General features: G+C 40.4%; 1 protein-coding gene across 3 annotated transcripts in view; it reads left to right on the plus strand.

Annotated features, from left to right (window-relative positions):
- DHRSX (dehydrogenase/reductase X-linked) overlaps positions 1-19,967 on the plus strand; it is a 208,749-nt gene that overhangs the window by 66,077 nt on the left and 122,705 nt on the right. For all 3 annotated transcript variants that reach the window (XM_027674782.1, XM_027674781.1, XM_027674779.1), the window contains one exon: positions 13,232-13,339. In XM_027674782.1, the coding sequence (XP_027530583.1) occupies positions 13,232-13,339 (108 nt within the window). The remainder of the gene's footprint in view (positions 1-13,231; positions 13,340-19,967) is intronic.

Raw genomic sequence — 19,967 nt, forward strand, 5'->3', positions numbered from 1 at the left:
TGCAGCTCCTATCTTTAAAAAAATATGAACTAAAAAACCCCACAGAATTATATTCCATCATCAGTTTTTGCTGGTTGGTGTCCCTGAGAGGTGGCATGTGGCAGTGGAGGGTTAAGCAGCCCAGAGCCCTGTGCAGCTGGGGTATGAAGCTCAGGCACCACCCCGCACAGGGCAGCACCTTCTAGGGCTGTGCAGCCCTGTGAGTGTCTGCCTTGTTGACATGCTGTCAACATGGAGCCACTTCCTTGGGCCACTGCTTTGGGTCATATACTCAGAGGTAGATGGGCACCTATATGAGTGATAACCTGTGCACAGCTTTTGCAACTGTCCAGATTCTTCACCAGGCGCAGGCAAGCTGAAGAAATAAATGTGCTAACCAGAGGCTGGTTTGAATGATGTGGAATTTGGGAAGAGAGGGAGAGGAAGGGATGCTGAGACTATTTTGCATGTTTTTATTAAGCCAGTAGCATCTGAGGTTAATCTCACATTAATGTGGACGCTGTAATGACTTCTGATCATTAGTCGCTTCAAAAAATTTTAATAACATGGAAATGTCCTTTTTAACATTTTGTATTTTAATTAATTGCAGGTATCTCAGGGAAACTTTTAGTACTGATTGGTTTATGTGCTATGTTTCCTGTTAACTAGATTTTTCCCAATAATCTCTAATCACCTTGTACCTCTCTTCCTGATTCTAATTACCAAAGCTTTGTATATGATAACAAGCACTTCAGTTCACAAGTGATTGCACAGTTTTCTGAAGTGAACTACTCCAAAAACTTTCAATTACCTTTTAAGTTTCGTATACCAACTTGCGGTTTCTGCTTACTTATTTACACCTGATGGAAATACTGTCACGCTGAAGCCACAGGAAGCAAAGGGGACTGTTTGAGTGGCAGCAGAGCATTTTGTTGGCTGGAAGAGGCAGATCTGAATGTGACCTTCAGCTGAATGCTCTTGAGCTTGATTGCAGTATGGAAATTACATTCTCTGTCTTTGTGAAGAGAGAAGATGCAGTTTAAACTGCTCTTAATGATCTTACCAACATTTTTTCTTCACTCCCCCAAATCCCATTCCTGGAATCTAATATAGTAAGGGAATATTTGAAGAATTGACTTTCCCAATGTATTCGTTGCCCATCTCTATCTCTCCATCTGCACTGTGAACAAGATGGAATGATTAATTCAATCTTTTAATAGCATGTGGCCAGAATAAGAGGTGTTGGAATTCACAAGCAGTAAAAGTAGAAGCTCCAAAGACGATATTGGGGATTGTGATACAGTATATCCTGTACTGTCTAGGAATATGATGATACTGTCAATACCGCCTTGAAAATCAAAAATAAAATATTTGGTCTTTTGTAAAGTATAGATCATAGTGCAAAGTATAAATTGTTTTCTGTTGTCTTTTTAATTTCTCTGGCAAGATGCTAAATAGCAGGTAGCAGTATTTCGTTTTTGGTTTGGATTTCCAGTTTGATCACAAGTAGATCAGTCTTTCCAGTTTGACAAGTTTGGTCTCTTTGAAGCAAAGAGATCACTCTTTGCTTCAGTTTCTGTGTATGAAAGTGCTCATAAATCATGGAATCATCAAAACATTTAGGTTGGAAAATTCCAATAGTTTAACCCAGCAATGCCAACTCCACCTGTTGTGGTTTAGGAATGGTACTCCCCAATTTAGTGCTCTCACAGAGACTCTCCAAACCATGCTGCTGCTCACTTGCTCCCCTCCCTCCCCTCTCTCCTGTGGTGGGATGGAGAGAATTGGAGGCACAAAAGGTAAAGATCATGGGTTGGTATAAGACCAATTTACTGGAAACAGCAATGATATAAGAAAATTAATAGTAACAGCAATACTAATGACAGAGGGTACAAGAAAAGAAATGTTATTGCTCACTGCGGAAACCCCCGACTATAGACAATACCCGACATCTGCCTCCAGCTCGAAGTGGGGCCACCCTGGCACTCCGTCTGCCATGCTTACTTGACCAGAAGGAAACCCTTCTTGTCAGAAGAGATTCCCTTCTTCTGCCCCAGCGATGATGTTAGGTGGTATAGGATAACCTCCATGTCCTAGCCATACCCCCTCCTGGCTACTGCAAAAATTAACCCTGTCCTGGCTGGAACCAGGACACCACCACCAAACTATGTCTCTAAGTGCCACATCTACACATCTTTTAAAAAGCTCCAGCGATGGTGACTCAGCCACTTCCCTGAGCGGCCTGTTCCAATGCATGACAACTCTTTCAGGGAGGATATTTTTCCTAGTATCCAGTCTAAACCTCCTCTGGCACAACTTAAGGCCATTTTCTTTCATCCTGTCACTTGTTACCTGTGATAAAAGACTGACCGCCACCTTGCTGTAACCTCCTTTCAGGTAGTTGTAGAGAATGATAAGGTCTCTCCTGAGCCTCCGTTTCACCAGGCTAAGCTACCCCAGCTCCTCAGCCACTCCTCATGAGACTTGTGCTTCAGACCCTTCACCAGCTTCATTGTCCTTCTCTGGACACTCTTCAGTACCTCAATGCCTTTTATATAGTGAAGGGCCCAGAACTGAACACAGGACTTGAGGTGCAGCCTCGCCAGTACTAAGTACAGGGGGACAATCACTGCCCTGATCCTGCTGGCCACACTATTCCTGATACAGGCCAGGATGCCATTGGCCTTCTTGGCCACCTGGCTCATGTTCAGCCGCTGTTGACCAGCACTCCCAAATCCTTCTCCACTGGACAACTTTCCAACTACTCTTCCCCCAGTCTGTAGCATTGCATGGGGTTGTTGTGACCCAAGTGTAGAACCTGGCACTTTGCCTTGTTGAAACTCATACCATTGGTCTTGGTCCATCAATCCAACCTGTCCAGATCCCTCTGTAGAGCTTTTCTGCCCTACAGCAGATCAACACTCCCACTCAACTTGATGTCGTCTGCAAACTGACTGAGGGTACACTCAATCCCCTTGTCCAAATTGTCAATAAAGATATTAAACAGGCCCCAATATTGAGCCTTGGGAAACACTACTTGTTACCAGCTGGATATAACTCCGTTCACTACCACTCTCCAGGCATGGCCATCCAGCCAGGATTTTACATAGTAAACAGTATGCCTGTCCAAGCCATGAGCAGCCAGTTTCTCCAGAATTCTGAGTTTGAGCATTTTCTGAGCTTTGGGTACTATAAATGTTCTCCAGACTTGAAGGGTTATGACAGAACCTTTCTTCCCTTGAAGGGTTATGACAGAACCTTTCTTCCATGCAAGATGTAGGGACTTGCCTGCTCAGGTTGATTTCTACATTATTTGGGATTGAATCAAGAGTAGTAGCAGCAGGTGGTTTTTTTCTTTTTGTTTTTTTTATGAGCTCTCTTTGTTAGGAAAGAACCACCATTTACAGTCTTCTGAAATGGGGTTTTTGCATTGCAGTCAGTTATGACATTTACTTAGCTCTTGATGGAGTAATGGAGACATCACTCTTTGCTGATTCATATTTTCTTCAGCATTTCAAACTCACTGCCATCACCCTGTTTTTTTGGTCAAAACTGTAATACAAATGCTAATTTTTCACAGTCAGACATTAAACTTTAAAACCTTTGGAATTCTGTGCCTCATTTTGTGCAGATAACTGTCAAGATTTTTTGAGATAGCTGTGATGTGGTCTTTCCAAGGGAAGACCTTTTCTGAAATTACTCACATTTTGTTTTGTATTTATGGTATCTTACAAAATGATCACTGGATTACTGAACATGATACGGAGAAATTTTACATTTACTGTGGACTTTAGTGGGAGGTAAAAGTGCCTTTAAATGGCAAATGTTTGTTGAAATTGAACCTTTCTGCTCTTAGATAGGGAGCTACACTGGGAAGGCTTTTGTATGCTCAGTGTATGACTGAGAGCAAGGACTTGAAATGTGTTTCTTACATCCTGAGGGATGTAAAGCATTCTCAGATGAAGCCACATCCACTTGTTAGCTGTATGTGAAATCTTGGACAATTTTTGGTTGCTGGTAGAGAGTGAAAAAAATTCTAATGTCTCTAACTTCTGCAGGATGGGAAAATGAATTCTGCAGGTACTAGACTATGCAGAGCTATTTCCATTACCCCTATTTAAATCTCCTGGGATAAGCTCCTCTTTTTCATCTCTTATTTCACAACAGGAAAAAAATATAATTACATGATGACATGACTTGAAGAGCATTGGGAAGTTTTACATAAAATGACATTGCCCAAGGTATTGCACAGTTACATTTACCCAGAGGGAGGGAGTATGGGAGTAAGTATCAGTAAATCTGTTCAAAAGATAACCAGATGCTTTTTCTTGATTTAAAGATACACCTTCCCTATCTTTACTGTGACTGGAGTGAAAGAGAAGAAAGTCAAAGAGTAAAATTTAATAGGTAAATATATAAAAGGAATGAAAGATAAGCAGGGCAGAGAATACATGGCAAATGGAAATATGTCCTTCTTTATTCTTGTGATAGTATTTTCCCATGTAAGAAATTATATGGGTAAATGGATCCTTTAAATATATGCATATGTAGGGATGATTATTTTCTTCTTGAAGCTAGTGTTCAGTTTCTTCTCCTTATATTTTTAACAAGTCCAGTAATCTTTCATATGCAGGCTGTGTCTGTCCAGTATGCTGTAAGGAATTAGTGGGATCTCTTCAAATTATTGCAACAACTGTTCTGCCCTTATTTCACACAATCCTGTGTTAGATTTTTGTGAAGTGCCTTTTATGAGCGAAACTGGGACTGCTCACATATTGATCGCCATGGCTGAGCTGAATTAGTGCTGTGCCTTGTCAGCGCATGGTGGTGTCTCCTGCGCCTCTTCTGTCCAGCTTTATGGCAGCAAAGCCCTCCCTTCCAAATGAAGGCAATGTTTCATGACCTCATCCGAGTCCCTCGTTGGAGTGTGCCCCCAAGACAAAATGATTGCACAGCAAAATATGCCATATGTGGTGTAACGGCAGTGGGTAGTCTGGTGCCAGATATTCTTGCACAAGTTTGTCAATATATAGTATCAGCCTTTATCTGATATATCCTTGTTCTTTGAGACTAGTGTTTCTCCAGCAAAAAAAAACCCAACCTGACTTAATCCAGGAATAGCAAGGATATATAAGACAAGGTCTACTGCGTAATAGCAGAAGTTGCTTAATGACTTGCAGAATCGTAATTTCACTAATATAATTTTTACTTGTAGATCTAAGGCAACTTTTCAAATTCTTGATTCTTTCTCTCCCTTCCACCCCGCTCCCAGGGATTGTGTACTCTCCTATTCCTACACATTCGGTTGGGAACTTTACTCCCAGGGCCAACTGTGGGCAAACCTGGATTCCTGATGAATTTTTAGCAGATTTTAATACTGCACTGTGATATTTTCCAACTGACTGATTTGTATAATGGTATTTTCAATCTATCTATTTGGCAATCATAAAAAATTACATTCAAATCTCCTATCTTTAGATGAATTTTGGCTAAAGGAACAAAGTACTCAAAAATGGCAAACATGGCCAGAAGTAAGATTTAGGACTCGGGAACTGCACCCTCCCATCTGCTTTTGCTTTCTTTTACCTTAGGGCAGCTCCATATTTGTTAGGATCAAATTTCCTAATATCTCTCTGTCAAAATCAGCCTGAACTTGTATTGTAAAAAGCTGAGATATATGCTTCATCAAACCATTTTTCAATGCAGCCTTGTTTCCCATTGTCTGAAAGAAAGGCCATTCAGAAATGGCAAGAAAACTTCCCAAATGACCCATTCTCTTTAGTTTCCTCCATTCTCAGCCTCTTCTTTCTTGGAGGTTGGGAAGGCACAACATTCAGCATTTTTTTGTGTGTGATCAATGACCCTGATGCAGAAGGTCTGCATAGGGTTTCTTGGAGGAAGAGGTTCTTCACAGTCAGAGGAAAGACAGCATAAATCTGATTGGAAAATTACCATGTATATTGTTTTTGAAAACTGTAATTATCTTCTTCTCCATGCAGCCCTTCTGCCAAGTCTAGCAGCATTACAAAGTCCAGGATCAACATATTTGACAAATAAAGGAAAAGCATTTAGGCTTCAGTCAAAAGACGTATGAAAATGCGGCTTCCCTTGGCTCTTATAATCAGGCAGGACTTCTTCACTTGCAAACACTCCAGTCATATGCTCCGAAAAACAGGGCACTGAAATACATGTGCATGTGCAGAGGAAGCATTTTTTGATGACTTTGACAAGTCTTACCTTTGTAGCATCTATGGATTCAGAGCCTTGACTGACCCCACAAAACCACGGTTGATTTGGATGTGTAAGAGGCCAAGGTGCCTCTGCTGGTGTCCTCACTAGTCCTTTTTTTTTTGCCTTGAGGACAATACCACCATGCAGAGATTTATGATTGAGGTGCATTAAATTGCTTAGAGCTGTTTTGGAGGGGGGGGGAAGGTGAAGAGAGGGGAAAGGGGATTGAAGCACTTGAAAATTACCTCATCTTAAACAAAAGCCTTTTTTCTGTGTCTTTGAAAGTCTAACACTTCCTTCCTCACACTTCTCCCTTTATCTGCATTTATCCTGTCTTTCCAAGAATAACTAGAAGAAATGAAGATAGGTGTGTCATGCAAATGAAATTTTTAGAGCAGCTTTCCACTCCCCTTCCCACTGTTAATCCAAAACCTCTTTTCCAAGACCTCTTTTAACAGGTCTTGGATTTTTGAGTGTCAAAAATTGTTTCTTTCTAAAGCTGCCTTATTTTGGGCAGCTTATTTTTCTTTAGTAAAAAATATTTCTTTAAGTACTGTAATGCTGGCAACATAACTTTCATCTTACTACTGTGCCAGTTTATCTTGCATCTTTTCTAATATTTGGGGGCTTTTTTACTATAGTTAGGTCTTGCTGAGGATACTGGTGCTCCAAACTTGTTATGTTGGACTCTAATAATGCCTGTTGCTATCTGATACCTCCCAAGGCTCACCAGTGTGTTCATGAGGTGAAAAATAAAAGGAAAATGAGCCATTCTGGTTATTAATCCTTTGTAGTATGACTTTTTCATGTATTAAATGAGATATCTAGGGACAAGTCCTGGAATTGTTTTTGGAAACTTGTCTCTCAGGCTTCTGTGAAGGGCTTGTCATCTTGCCTGTAAATGTTATCACTTTATCCTTATAAGCAAGCTAGCATGCTTGTCAAAAAGATAAACAAATGTTATAAAATTAGAGCAGGCTTAAATTTGGGTGGGTTTCTTTTTTCGTTTGTTTGGTTTGTGTTTTTTTTTTTAAGTTGTTTTCATTGGCAATTAAAAAAAATTCATTAGTCTGGCTCAGCAGATGTTTGCTGCTAACTCTGAGGAAATATCAGTTGTTCCCGTGTTGACAATGTCAGGAAGGGATGAGGATACACATTAGCTCCTTAGCTGGCTCAGCACACTGCTTCTCTAGTTGACGTAGCCGCCAACTCTCCCGCTTTTGTATCATTTGCTGCCTTGCTACACTTCGGCTATTTGTCCAGGCTTGCTGGATATGTGGTGCCTTGGCTTGAGTTACAGTACTGGTTGGGTCCCCAGCTGTCCAGGCAGCCCAGACAAATTGCTGTCACTGTGTGGGAGCTCTGCTGTATTGTGGATATGCCCACTTCATGGGGCATGGGCTGTGCGTGTGTCCCCCTGTCGGACATCCCAACCTGAAATACAGGCAATGGAACTTCTGTAAGTTTCCAGCATTGTTAAGTGTGAAGTATTGTTTGTTGTTTCATTGGCATGCAGCATTTCAGGATCTCTGTGTGTCTTGTGCATTGGTTAAACAACAAACTTGGTCTTATTGGATGTCGGGTTTTGCTGTGGTTTTGTGAGCATTTGTTACCAGTTGTATTCCCTGTCGGTTTCTCTGTGGGAGCCTTATTAAATTAGGTCTTCCCCTGGCTGCTGAAATTCTTACAGCCATCTGGCTGCTGCTGTTTTATTTATAGTACCTTGAGATACTATGAATTTGTAGGGCAAGGGACACATTTCCATGGTTTGGTTTCTCCTGCTGTTCTGGTTCTTCAACACCTTTCTTTTCCCATGAGTAACTCCAGGCAGCCTCTCTCTGGTACTTCCATTTCCTCATAATTCCTGACAAAACCTAGGAGGCTTGTCACCTATCCGATGCAAAACTTCAGTTGTGCTTGGAAACAGGTGCTCTCCCTGGGCAAATAAGTCACCCTTGCACAATGCATCCATTGATTCAAGGTACGTTGGACCTGCTGGCCATGTGCCTGTGGATCTGCATGTGAGCATGACAGTTGTTCATCAGTGGAAAGTCTGATGGCCTCAACTGCTGAAACCAGCAGGATATCTTTTCACAGGACTAGTCAGGCTGGTTGCCACCTACTTGGTTACCAGCCTTAAAGGCCTTCAATCTTGATTGCATATTGATGCTCTTTAGAAAAGTGATTGGAAGCAGCAAAGGCAGAAATGATTTTGGTATTCAAATTTGGGAAGACCATTTGCATTTGAAAGATCATCTGCACAGGCTTAGGACAGGCTTAAGGCAAGCACATTTTGTCTGGTTTATTTGTCAGGACTTGAACACCTGAAATTTTCTTCTGTTAGGATAGTCCTGGAATGACTTTTTGATTCTGGCCCCTGTTAACTTGGTTTATAACAAACCAGAAGTTTATGGAGATGTTACTGTAAGGCACATACAAAAAGCTATTGCTGAAAGCTGCGTGGGTTCCCCAGCACTTTACTAGTTGCCTCTCGGAGTCGCAAATGAATTATTTTTCTACATCTGCTTAGAAGGGATCTTAATGGCTATAATCTCAGTATTGCCACCGTGTAAATCAGGGAAAAAGAGTAGGAATATTTTGCGATAGAAAAAACTACTCAGTAATTCCATGGTAGACTGAACTATATGAATTCTTTATCCAACTAGAAAAACTTGATTGTGCCTTGTCCTGTGTCCACATGAAGACTGTCAATTACATGTTACTCTCTTTTTCTTACTCAGTGTTGCTGAGTGGCTCCAAATTTGGCTCTTGTTATTCAGTCATCAAACTAAATATTCATTGTGGGTTCTCTTCTTTTTTTCTTTCTTTTTTTTTTTTTCCCATCTGTGGTTCTGCCAGTTACCTTCAGGCTTAATATTTGCATGTAAATTATTCAGTTATAGGAGGAATGAAAAAAAATAACTGTCAGGATTCGTCTGCAGGGATCTCTCCAGCACAAATGCCACTGAAGTTCCTGCACTGAGTGGCCAGTTCAGGAGGTGCAGGCAGGTTCCAGCATGGCACATCACAGATGGACACTCTGACCAGCTTTTTGAATGCCTTCAACCATGCTTGATTCTTGCCTGATAAGGGCTGGAGACTGATTAAGACAATCCAGATTCTGCCCTTGGCCTTCGATGTGTTAAAAAGAGGGTTAATGAGGAGATTAATATAAAGATATTAGATTTTAATGTCCACATGACTCATAATGTGCCACAATGCAGATTCTGGATTAGTAGGGTAGGAGATGAAACTTTGTAAAAATTTGATGCAATTTGCTTTTAGCAAACTTTTAGTACTTTTTCTTCTTTTTTTTTTTTCTTGACCTCAAACACACTGTGATGTAAAGATTACAGAATACTAAAGCAAACAACTCTTAAAGGGAACTCTTCTTCTGAAGTTTGCATTGTCTGTGTTCACATAGTGCATTTCTGCAAAAAAAGAGAAAGTTTAATGCCTCAGTTTTGATTTGGCTACTTCCATGACCCCCATCCCTACCCCAGAGTTGAGATTTTGCTGGCAGAAACTGGTCATTGAGATGGAATTGGTCATTGACATGGGTCTGCATGCTTTCTTATTTCTCTGTGGTCTTGGCAGTTGCAGAGACATCCTGACAGCCCTCTTTCAGAGTCCCTTGAAATTAATATTTTTAAAAATTATAGAAATGCCTTACATTCTTTGTAGTATTCGATTTGTGTGAGGATGTCTCTGTACATAGAAGTTATTTCAGATTAAGAACTATATTTGAAAGGACAATAATTCCTTTAAAATAGCTTCACATCTGGACAGAATAAATCTGCCTTTATTTTTCTGTTTTAGGGTAATCCACTTGCAAAGTAAACAGGCTTATTTTGTCCAAATACATTGGAATGCAGGCAGAACCTGCAGCCTGGGAGAAGCTTCTGTTGGAGGTTGGTGTGATAAAGCAGCACCTAAGGACTGCAGGCTTTGAACACAAAGGAAAATTAACAGCTAGAGCTTGGTCAGGGGATTTCATTAACACAGGGCTGTAAGGTTCTCATGTCCCACAGTGAGATCACTGGCATTCCGCCTCTGTACTTGAGATCAGTATCTACCTCCATACCAGGAGCAAAAGCAGAGAGCCAGCTCCGGTGGTTTAAATGAGGTGCAAGAAGCACCAGAGGGAACCTCCCCAGGCATTGCAAAGCCCGTGGGTCTCCACTGCCTCCTGCCTGGGGGGCTCCAGCCTCCAACTGCACTGGGCTCAACCTCTAGCACAAAATAAACCAGTATCTGCTTAAAAACCAGGCTGAGCCTGGGTCTGCTTTGAGTTTCATATTGGGTTTTGTAATGGAAGAGGTGTTTTCACACTTGAAAGGTGGATGTTCTGCAAACTCCACATGACACTGGAGTTCTAGCGGGAGCAGGCACTAATAAACTGCCTTTCACTAGAGTTGCCACTGTCTCACATACACAGCCCTGGATTTGATCTCTACCACTTTTATTGGTGTAAATATTATCGGTGTTTCATTTTCATGGAGATTCATTTTACATTAAGCTATCTGACTTGATGGTAACTGTACACATTTTTTAAATTAATAAAAACTAGGAATTAATTGAGGAATTTTTTTGGTTCCCCCCTGCCCCCAAGATGTTTGCATTTCCCATTTTGACTGAAGTGAGCGGATAGACCAAGATGTGCCATGCAGTGTTCTGTCTGTTCAAAACCATGCTATGTGGGAGCTGTATCCTGTACCCATTGTAAATAAAACAGAAAATGTCTATTTATCTGTGTGTCTGCAGCCCTTATTACTCCCTTCCTGGGTGCTTTCTTAGGTTCTTGGAGCTAGCTGGTACAAGTAGGCCTGTTTTAAACGTCTGCTGCGTCTCTGCAGCAGTCTGTCCATCTGTCATGCTCTTCATCACAGGCTGGTAGCGTAGCTGATGTAAGTGGCCATTAGGACCAAAAAAATCTTCTTTTCTTTGCAGGCCTCATGGACAGGATAGGACTGGGCATTTTCTTTCATCGTCCTCTGCTAAGCACCACTTCATCACAGTGATATCCTTTTATCTGACTTCTGACTTCTCATTTTCCTTCATGTCATTGCCCCTTCCCGTCCTGACTTGTCTTTCTCCTTTTGTTCCATTGCTTTTCTTCTAAGTAAATAATTTTGCATTAAAATGTCACTTCTTATTCAATAGGTAGATACAGTGGTGCAGTAATGGAAATGAGTGACAGCACCTGTGTGTAACATGTGACATCCAAATGTCAGGTCAGCAATATGGTGAGAGGGCAGGAAGCAAGGGGAGGCATGGGGACGCAGAAGAGGAGGAGAAGGTACTCAGGCCCAGAAGAATGCATTTTCTCTTGAAGAGATTTCTTTTGGACCTGTGGGCATTTTATTTAGAGTTTGTGGTTAGAAATATTTTTGGTGGATATTGCAGGGCTGCTTATAACTAAACTGAAACCCCTTAGGAAAGCTCTTGGCGAAGTTTTGTTTAGCTTGAGTTACATATGTCAGGACATCTATGTGCATGGATATCACTGTAACTGGCGTTAACTTTCAAATACTTGCAAACAATTCCCACTCTGGGTGGATGGAAAGAATTACATAGTTACCTGAAGAGAATGGAAATTCATGTTGAATTGTTATGGAAAGAACTATGTGTTTCAGAAAAAGTGAAACCTGGGTCTTTTTTGAAGTTGCTGTGAAGAAAGCACCTTGTATCAGTGCTAGGCCTGCGTTTCATAACCATGTAAATATAAGTTTGTGTTGTACAACAAAGCGATCCCCTAAAAACCTAGAAATCAAAATAGAAAGTCCTTTGATAGATGAGAGTTGTCATCTTTTGAACATTTGTTATCTATAGCATTGCCTACAGACAATGCACCAGAGCAAAATGAAATATTCCGTGCCATTTTCCCTGTGCAAATACACAGCTTCTACTCAAAAGCAAACAGAAATTCACCTTGGTCACCTGAGGACCATGTGGTGCTTCACAGGAAGCATTTGCCACCTTGTCAAAAAAATTGTAGTTGATATTTGACATAATTAATGCCTTCCCCAAGCAGTTACATTATACTGCCTTTGCTCTCCTTTGGCTGCAGGACTCCCTTCATGGTAGAGGGATGTGCTGGGCAACCTGCACTCAGCGTGAGAGCTTGTACTTGAGATGGCAGCCATCCTGCTGGGACCATTCCAGCCAGTCTTTGGCTCACTTGGCAAGTCTAAGGGCTGCCTGGGGATGCAGGAGACACAGGCTGTGCCTAAGCCACCCCTATAGCAGAGAGAGTTTGGGAGCATACCCTGCCTGCTGGGTGGTCTGTTGCCCTGGGTTAAGGAGCGCTTGTTGGGGTGGAGGCAATGTGGGGCTGACAGTGGTTATCGAGGATGCTGGCTTCTGTGGGAGAGGCTAGTGGGGGTGGGAAAAGCAGGTGGAGGTTTTCTTGCAAAAAAATTGCCAACTCCTTTCTTTGGGGCTCAGGACCCAGTGATTTCCAGGAGAGAGTGCTCAGCTATGCAGGGAAATTAGGTCAGCTGCCTCCTGTCCTTTAGATGCGTCACCTTTGACTGAGATATTTTCTGTTTCCTTCATGTTACTGGCAGAGGCCGGTCTTTTGTCATTGAAGAAGTTTTCAGGATATATGCTGCTGATTGAATTTTTTTCCCTGTATGCATAGAGTAAACTGTCCTTGAGCTGACTTGTAACTGCTGTCACCTTGCTCTTTAACAAAGTTATGATGGAAATTTTAAAGCACAGATGACCGCAGGATGACAAAATGCATGCAAATAGAAATGAGAAAATTTCTGAAGTGGATGTTTGCCTTTTGTGTTGTCAACCTCAGTCTTTCATGAACTGTTAATACTGGAAAATTATAGTGCAGTACATAATGGCAGATACTCCATAGTTTTTATTTCTATGCAGTTTGCTTCTGAGAGTGTTTACTGGACTGGCTTGAGTGGTCTGTTTAATGTATACTCTTTAAAATACATCTTAACTTCTTAATTGTGTTACTATTGCAAACTAACCTTGCATTGTTTCTTTTTTCCTCATATAGTTTTCCCTACACAAAATGGAAAGGTTGCTATAGTGACTGGAGGAGCTAAAGGAATTGGTTACCAAACTGTGAAGCATTTGGCAAGACTTGGCATGCATGTGGTAATAGGTAAAGTAATTATTTTCTTAATAAACTTTTTGTTTCAGAAAGTGTTTATTTTTTTTATTTTAAGGAGTATTTTCTTTCCAGCATAAGTAAAGATATATCAGGGGAAGGCAGGAGAGTCTTTTGCTAGCATTTAGCACAAATAAAATTGATTTATGTTTTGCTTTGCAAGATCTTAGAAAAAAAGTAGAAGGGATTTTTTTTCTGCAGAACTTGGAAGAGTTGTACTACCTTATATAAGAAGTAAATAATAAAAACCCCTTAAAAATATGGATATTACACAAATATTTTATTTTCTTGTTACTGAGGATGGATTATGCTTTAGTGTTAGGGTGCACGTTCGTTAAGAGAAGAACTAATGAAAGCCTTGAAGGAATGCTACAGTGTTTAGTGGGGGATGATCTGTGTTGTAAGGGCAGAGTTATAAGGGCCCTTATAACTTCATCTATGTAAAAATTGCGCGTTTACTTCTCAGTTTGTCACTGTAGGTGTTATTTGTAGGCAAGGCAAGGAAATAAATATCTTGAGAGGTTCAGTCATGTCAGTCTAAGATGGAGTGGACAACTCACCTTCTGGAGGTGCCTATATCTCTTCATTGATAATAAAGAGTTTATAAAGTGACTATGTTAGACTGAGACATCTGAAATTAGGATACGTTAATTTCTGTAGGAACTCAAAAAACGTCCTGTGTGCACAATATCTTCTTTCTACTGCAGACAGTATTAGTGAGACGTTTTTCCTATTTTTCAAAGCTTTCTTTACTACATATACATATTTATGCACTAATATATCTACTAAATCGGTATGTAACATAATGAGTACTTACATGTTTAAAACACTACATTTTGTTCACTTCATCTCTGTAACTAGATTTTTACCTAAACCACTATAACTTTCACATCGTAAAGTCACTGAAGATTGCTATTTCATTATACACTAATAATAATAATAATAATAATAATAATAATAATAATAATAATATTTATTTATACAGAATGTGCTCTCTCTAAGGTTTGTATACACATCTTTAAGAAAAAAAACAACCCCCACCAAACAATGAATGAGAGCATAGTAGCCACGTACTTTTATTCTAGTGCAGTCAGTAACATTAATGGAATTGTCCTGGAATCATACCAGTGTAATGCGGAATACCACTTACTCATACATGTTTTAATAGATGTGTCAAAACCAAGAATCTGCAAAATGCAAGTAGATACTGCTGTATGTAGCTAGATGCTTGATGTTGCTAATGTAGCTAGATGTAGCTTATCATGTCAGCATCAATATTTCAGTAAAATTGCTTTTCATGTTTAAGGTGGACTGCAAAAATGTTCTCAGTGGGAAAACAAAAAGGCTAATTTTCTTCTCTTTGTGTAGGGTCATGGAAGCATAGAACATTGCTTCTTTTTTAAGATTTATTTTATATCCTTTAAGGTTTAGGAAATTCTGTGTAACAAAATTCAGTGTGAGAGTTTGGGGAATGGGAGTGTGATGTTTAGGTACAGAATCTCTAAATAAGCTGAAATTTTTCAACTCACAATCACTCCCTCATAGATCTCATTCACTCACACTCACTCCCATACTCTCACAAGCATCAAGATGTGGTGTAAGCTCATGTGGTCTGATGAGCATCACCTGAGTACAGGAAAACGTATGCCAGCTACAAAGTCCTTATCCTGTCTCTTTGGTTCTTTTTGATCAGAAATAACGGGCTAGTTTATGGTCAGATCTGCCCAGAGAGGTTGTGGAGTCTCTGTCTCTGGAGATATTAAAAACTTATCTGAATGCGACCCTGTGCAACTTGTTCTAGGTGAAACTGCTTTAGGAGGGAGATTGGACAGAGCTCCCTTCCACACAACCATTCTGTGATTCTGTGATCTTTTATATTGTTCACCAGCTCTTAGTACATTTTTCCTTGTCTGAAATATATAGGCTACATCTATAGCCTATTTTTAGGGTGGGCTAACAGGAAAAATAATGATATGGGTGATATGCTGCAACCTGGATATTATCCTCCTGGTGGCAGAGTGCATGGCCATCTACATCAAGACTGGCAAGTCTTCTGTGCTGTGGCCTTGACATAAACAAAACAGGAACAGTGTCCTCTAAACATGTCCTTTATTTTTCATCAAAGGGCATTCTTTAACACTTTGCTTTGCTCTTTCTTCTGGTGCTTAAAAACACATACACTTCCATTCACTCTTCAGTTGTATCAACCTTACTATTTGCATTACGAATCTCTACAAATGTAAATTAATGAAATTAATTATAGGAAGCATTTAATGAGTAAGATTTCCAACTGATTCTTTTCTTCCAGGCAAACTCTGACCTAAACACTGTGAGTCACAGCTATCTTCTCTGCCTGTGAAATTCTCAGAGCAAAGCAACCCAGTCAGTAGAATGGATAGTACCAGGATTTTTTCCAGCTGCAAGATCAAAACAGTTTCAAAAGCACATTAAATGCAGTGACCTTCCATCCTTGTTCCTGACTGTTGGGCCCAAGTGTTCAGAGTATGCTTACAACACCTGCTGGCACATTGGCATGCTTTAGCACATTCAGCTTCAGGCCACGCAAGGCTCAAATAAGACAGCAAGTGTGCTCAAGCTTTCTCCTCTAGAAGTGTTTTCACCCTATGTTTGTATAGAGACATGAACTTATGTTAGAAAGATGTGAATGTTAGGTGAATTTGGGCTTTCAGGGAAGACTCACGTGTAGCTTACAGTCAATCTTGCTCATTCACTGAATGCTTCTTTCCCATTACAGGAACTTTAGCAATAAAAATGATACCCCTGCAGCAGGCAAATGAGTCAAACCTGAATATCTGATGTGAAAAATGATTCACCGTTTGTGATGGATGTGATTTTGACTCAGTTTGACATTTTAGAGGAGTAAATATTTGAAGCAACCTCCTTTTAAATCCAATCTACCAATGGAATGAGGAAAACAAATAAGTAGAAAGCATGTTACCTTGTGGAACATGAATAGGCACTGTATGAAAAGGCAGTGTGTTAACTCAGAGCCTTTTCAGCAAGCAGTTGCATACTGCTTTTACACCTTATTCCTTTCCTGTTCCAGTGCTGGTGCACAAGACTCCTTTCTCCCACCAATGGGTTCCCTCTGTGGGTGCTGCTCACCCTGCCCTCAGCCTCCCTCTGGGAAAGAGGCTGGGCTGAATGCTGAAATGTTGAAAGTAATTTTCTGCACATTTGTTTGATAAATTTCATTGAGATTTTTTGACAGGCTGCAATATGATTACTCACAGTCAGCATGGCTTTTACTTCAGGAAAATCTCATGGCAGACAGCAAACCCCTAGTAGGGAAAGCTGATGCCAGTGGTGTCTTCAGAGTCAAGCCACACAGGGAGCTTCTGCTCCCTCCTATGCAATTTACTACTCGATAGGTTGCAATTTCATTTTCAGAGAGAGAAGGTAAATGCCACACTGTTTTTGGTGCCTGTTGAGTGGTGACTGATATTGAAGGTGTTTTGTGTGCACTTACAAATAAATATGCTCTTAACAATAAGGACACTGGAAATCAAGATATCCCAGACATTTCTATGATCTCCCCGGCCCTCATTATTGAAACCCAGTAGGTTCAGCTGTGGTTCACAGTGTCTGCCATGGTTTTGTGAGTCTGTATTTAGACTGATTAGAACTATAAACTCTTCCTATTCCTTCCATCCTTTATCACAGGTTATTAATTTTACGAGGATTCTGTGAGTGCATGTTAAAATCATTGACTCAAAGAAGGGAGCTTCAGTTTGATTTTTCTTTTTTCTTTCCCCTCAGTGCATTAATAAAAGAAGACTATAAAATATGAGAATATTTAATATAGAAGCTTTGATGATCCCTCCTGATAATGGTAGAGGAAAATCAAAAGATGTGCAGCTTGACAATGTTACACATATTCTGCTTGGTATAAAACACCAGGTTCAGGACACTGTAATCAATATTTAGTGTCCGAGTATATCAGTGTCGCAGTTTTCTAAGACAGGCTTACACTTTGAAGGAAGCAATCTCATTATATTTATGTATATGTATATGTATTCTGGTGACTTATTTGAGCCCTACAATTTTGGCATAAATAAATGTAGTTCCATCACCAGACTCAGCACTTCTATGTGATGTCTGTAAGCCCTGCAGGAGGCCAAGCAAGAGATAGTCCTGCCACATCTTTCGTTCACATTAGTTTCCAATTTTCAAGCTGTATTCTCTGCACTATAAATCAGACAATTCTTCTATTGTATAATACTACAAAGTGACTTTACAGGGATAATTAAATCCTATCAAGATGGTGCAGTTGTTCATTTTCAAAGACAGTTTGATTTAATTTCAATTACTGAAAATTTCTATGGGTTACTTTAATAGTCTTTCCTTACTATGCATAGATCTATGAGATGCTTGAGTTATCATTTTTTTCTAGAAAAGTGTTTATCTTCCTAATTTTAGCTAGGTTTTGTTAGGCCTGGATGAGTTCTAGAGTTAGTATCAAAATGTTACCAGCATATTAAAAGTGGGTGATGATTTCTTTTTTCTGGTATGAGCACTAAGAAAATGTATGCAGATTGCTTTATAATTGTCATTCAGTTCAGGTTCTAGCATATCAGTACACTGTAATCAGGGTTATGAAAAACTCTACTTACAGTACTGTCTGTTATTTATGCACTGTACATCTGCACACAGCCACACACAGTCTTCCAAATACATAAGAATTTTGGAAACACTTTAGTTCCTAATTTCTCTTTGAAGACCATCATGTCCTTGCTTTAAAAAGAACTTTTCCTTTAAATAACTGGCAGTGGTTTAAGGCTGCTTATTTATGAACTAATTCATTGGAGCATTCCTTGGGACCTTTAAACTATTATTAATAATAATAATAATATAATAATAATAATAATGGCCAGTCTTCGCAAACAAAGATTTTGGGAAAGTTCTTTTACCTTTCCAGCCTGCGCAATGGATTTTTTTTAGGTGAGACACAGCATGCGGTGAACTGAGCCCACCCTTTAATCCTAAGGTTCATCTGCCGGGGCCAAGCAAGCTTGGACAATGGCAGTGAGGTCCTCAGGACGTAGGTTTGTTTAGAGTGACCTTCTCATAGATGGATGGCCTCACAGGGCTAACGAGCTCCATCTGCCCGGGGGACTGGGGAATCGAACCTGGGTCGCAGCAGTGAGAGTCCTGCATGCTAACCACTAGGCCACCAGGGGTCCCAAACTAATATTAAAATAGTGACAAACATCTGAAAAGACAGAGCATAAGAATTCTCTTTTGGGAACTAATCTGAGGTAGAACTCAATCAACTGTAGAGGTGTATTACATAGTAAAATACTTTGATTTACTGAGCTCAACCATCAGGAAAATGAGAGAGATTTGGCTTGATATGGTTTGTTTGGATTTCTAGAAACTTTAAAGCAAAATTCTCAAGGCTGTTCAGGATACTACACAGCCCAAAAGATAAGTACAAATGCCATTACATTCATACAATAACTTTGCATGTTAAGATAGAACATAGACATAAATGTTTATTTTCTTGGTAGAGAGGGTGTTATCCTTGGAGTTCAGCAGGGATATGTGTTAGAACCCATGCTTTTAACATGTAATTTTAGAGGAGGAGCAAATAATGAAGTGACAAGCACTTCAAACTGTATTAAATTATTCAGGGTAGTAAAGACCAGGGATGTGTGAGGAATTACAGGAAGACCATAAGAAACTGAGTGTTAAAAGGCATGTGTAGTTCAGTGTAGATCAATATGGAGTGATGGATGTGGGGAAAAAAATTCAGAAAAAGAAATGATGGATTCTGTATTGACCATCATCACTTTGGAGGTAGATCCTGGGGTCACAATAGATTGTTCTGTGAAACTCGGTGCTCAATAGCTTGTAAAAACCAAAATAAGTATTAGAAATTTTTATAAAATGAACAAACAAAACAGACAACATGAGTTAATTCAACTGTATGAATCCTTTGTGGGCCAGGACCTTAAATACTATGTTGGGTTCTGTTCTGCCTATTTCATAGAATCATAGAATCAACCGGGTTGGAAAGGACCTTAGAGATCATCAAGTTTAACCCTTGATCCAACACTGCCATGGTTACCAAACCATGGCACTAAGTGCCACATCCAGTCTCAGCTTAAAAACCTCCAGGGACGCTGAACCACCACCTACCTGGGCAGACCATTCCAATATCTGATTAGTCTTTCAGTAAAAAATTTCTTCCTAATATCCAACCTAAACCTCCCTGACAGAGCTTAAGACCATGCCCTCTTGTCCTACTTCTCGTTGCCTGGGAGAAGAGATCGATGCCCACCTGGCTACAGCCTCCTTTCAGGGAGTTGTAGAGAGTGATGAGGTCTCCCCTGAGCCTCATCTTCTCCAGGCTAAACAACCCTCAGCCTCTCCTCACAGGACTTATGCTCCAGTCCCTTTACCAGCCTTGTTGCTCTTCTCTGGACCTGCTCCAGCACCTCAATATCCTTCCTGAACTGAGGGGCCCAGAACTGGACACAGTACTCCAGGTGTGGCCTCACCAGTGCTGAGTATAGGGGAAGAATCATTTCCCTGGACCTGTTGGCCACACTGTTCCTGATACAGGCCAGGATGCCATTGGCCTTCTTGACTACCTGGG

Source organism: Neopelma chrysocephalum, unplaced genomic scaffold (assembly GCF_003984885.1).
Source record: "Neopelma chrysocephalum unplaced genomic scaffold, ASM398488v2 Primary Assembly neopelma1_25, whole genome shotgun sequence".
NCBI classification, from domain to species: Eukaryota; Metazoa; Chordata; class Aves; order Passeriformes; family Pipridae; genus Neopelma; species Neopelma chrysocephalum.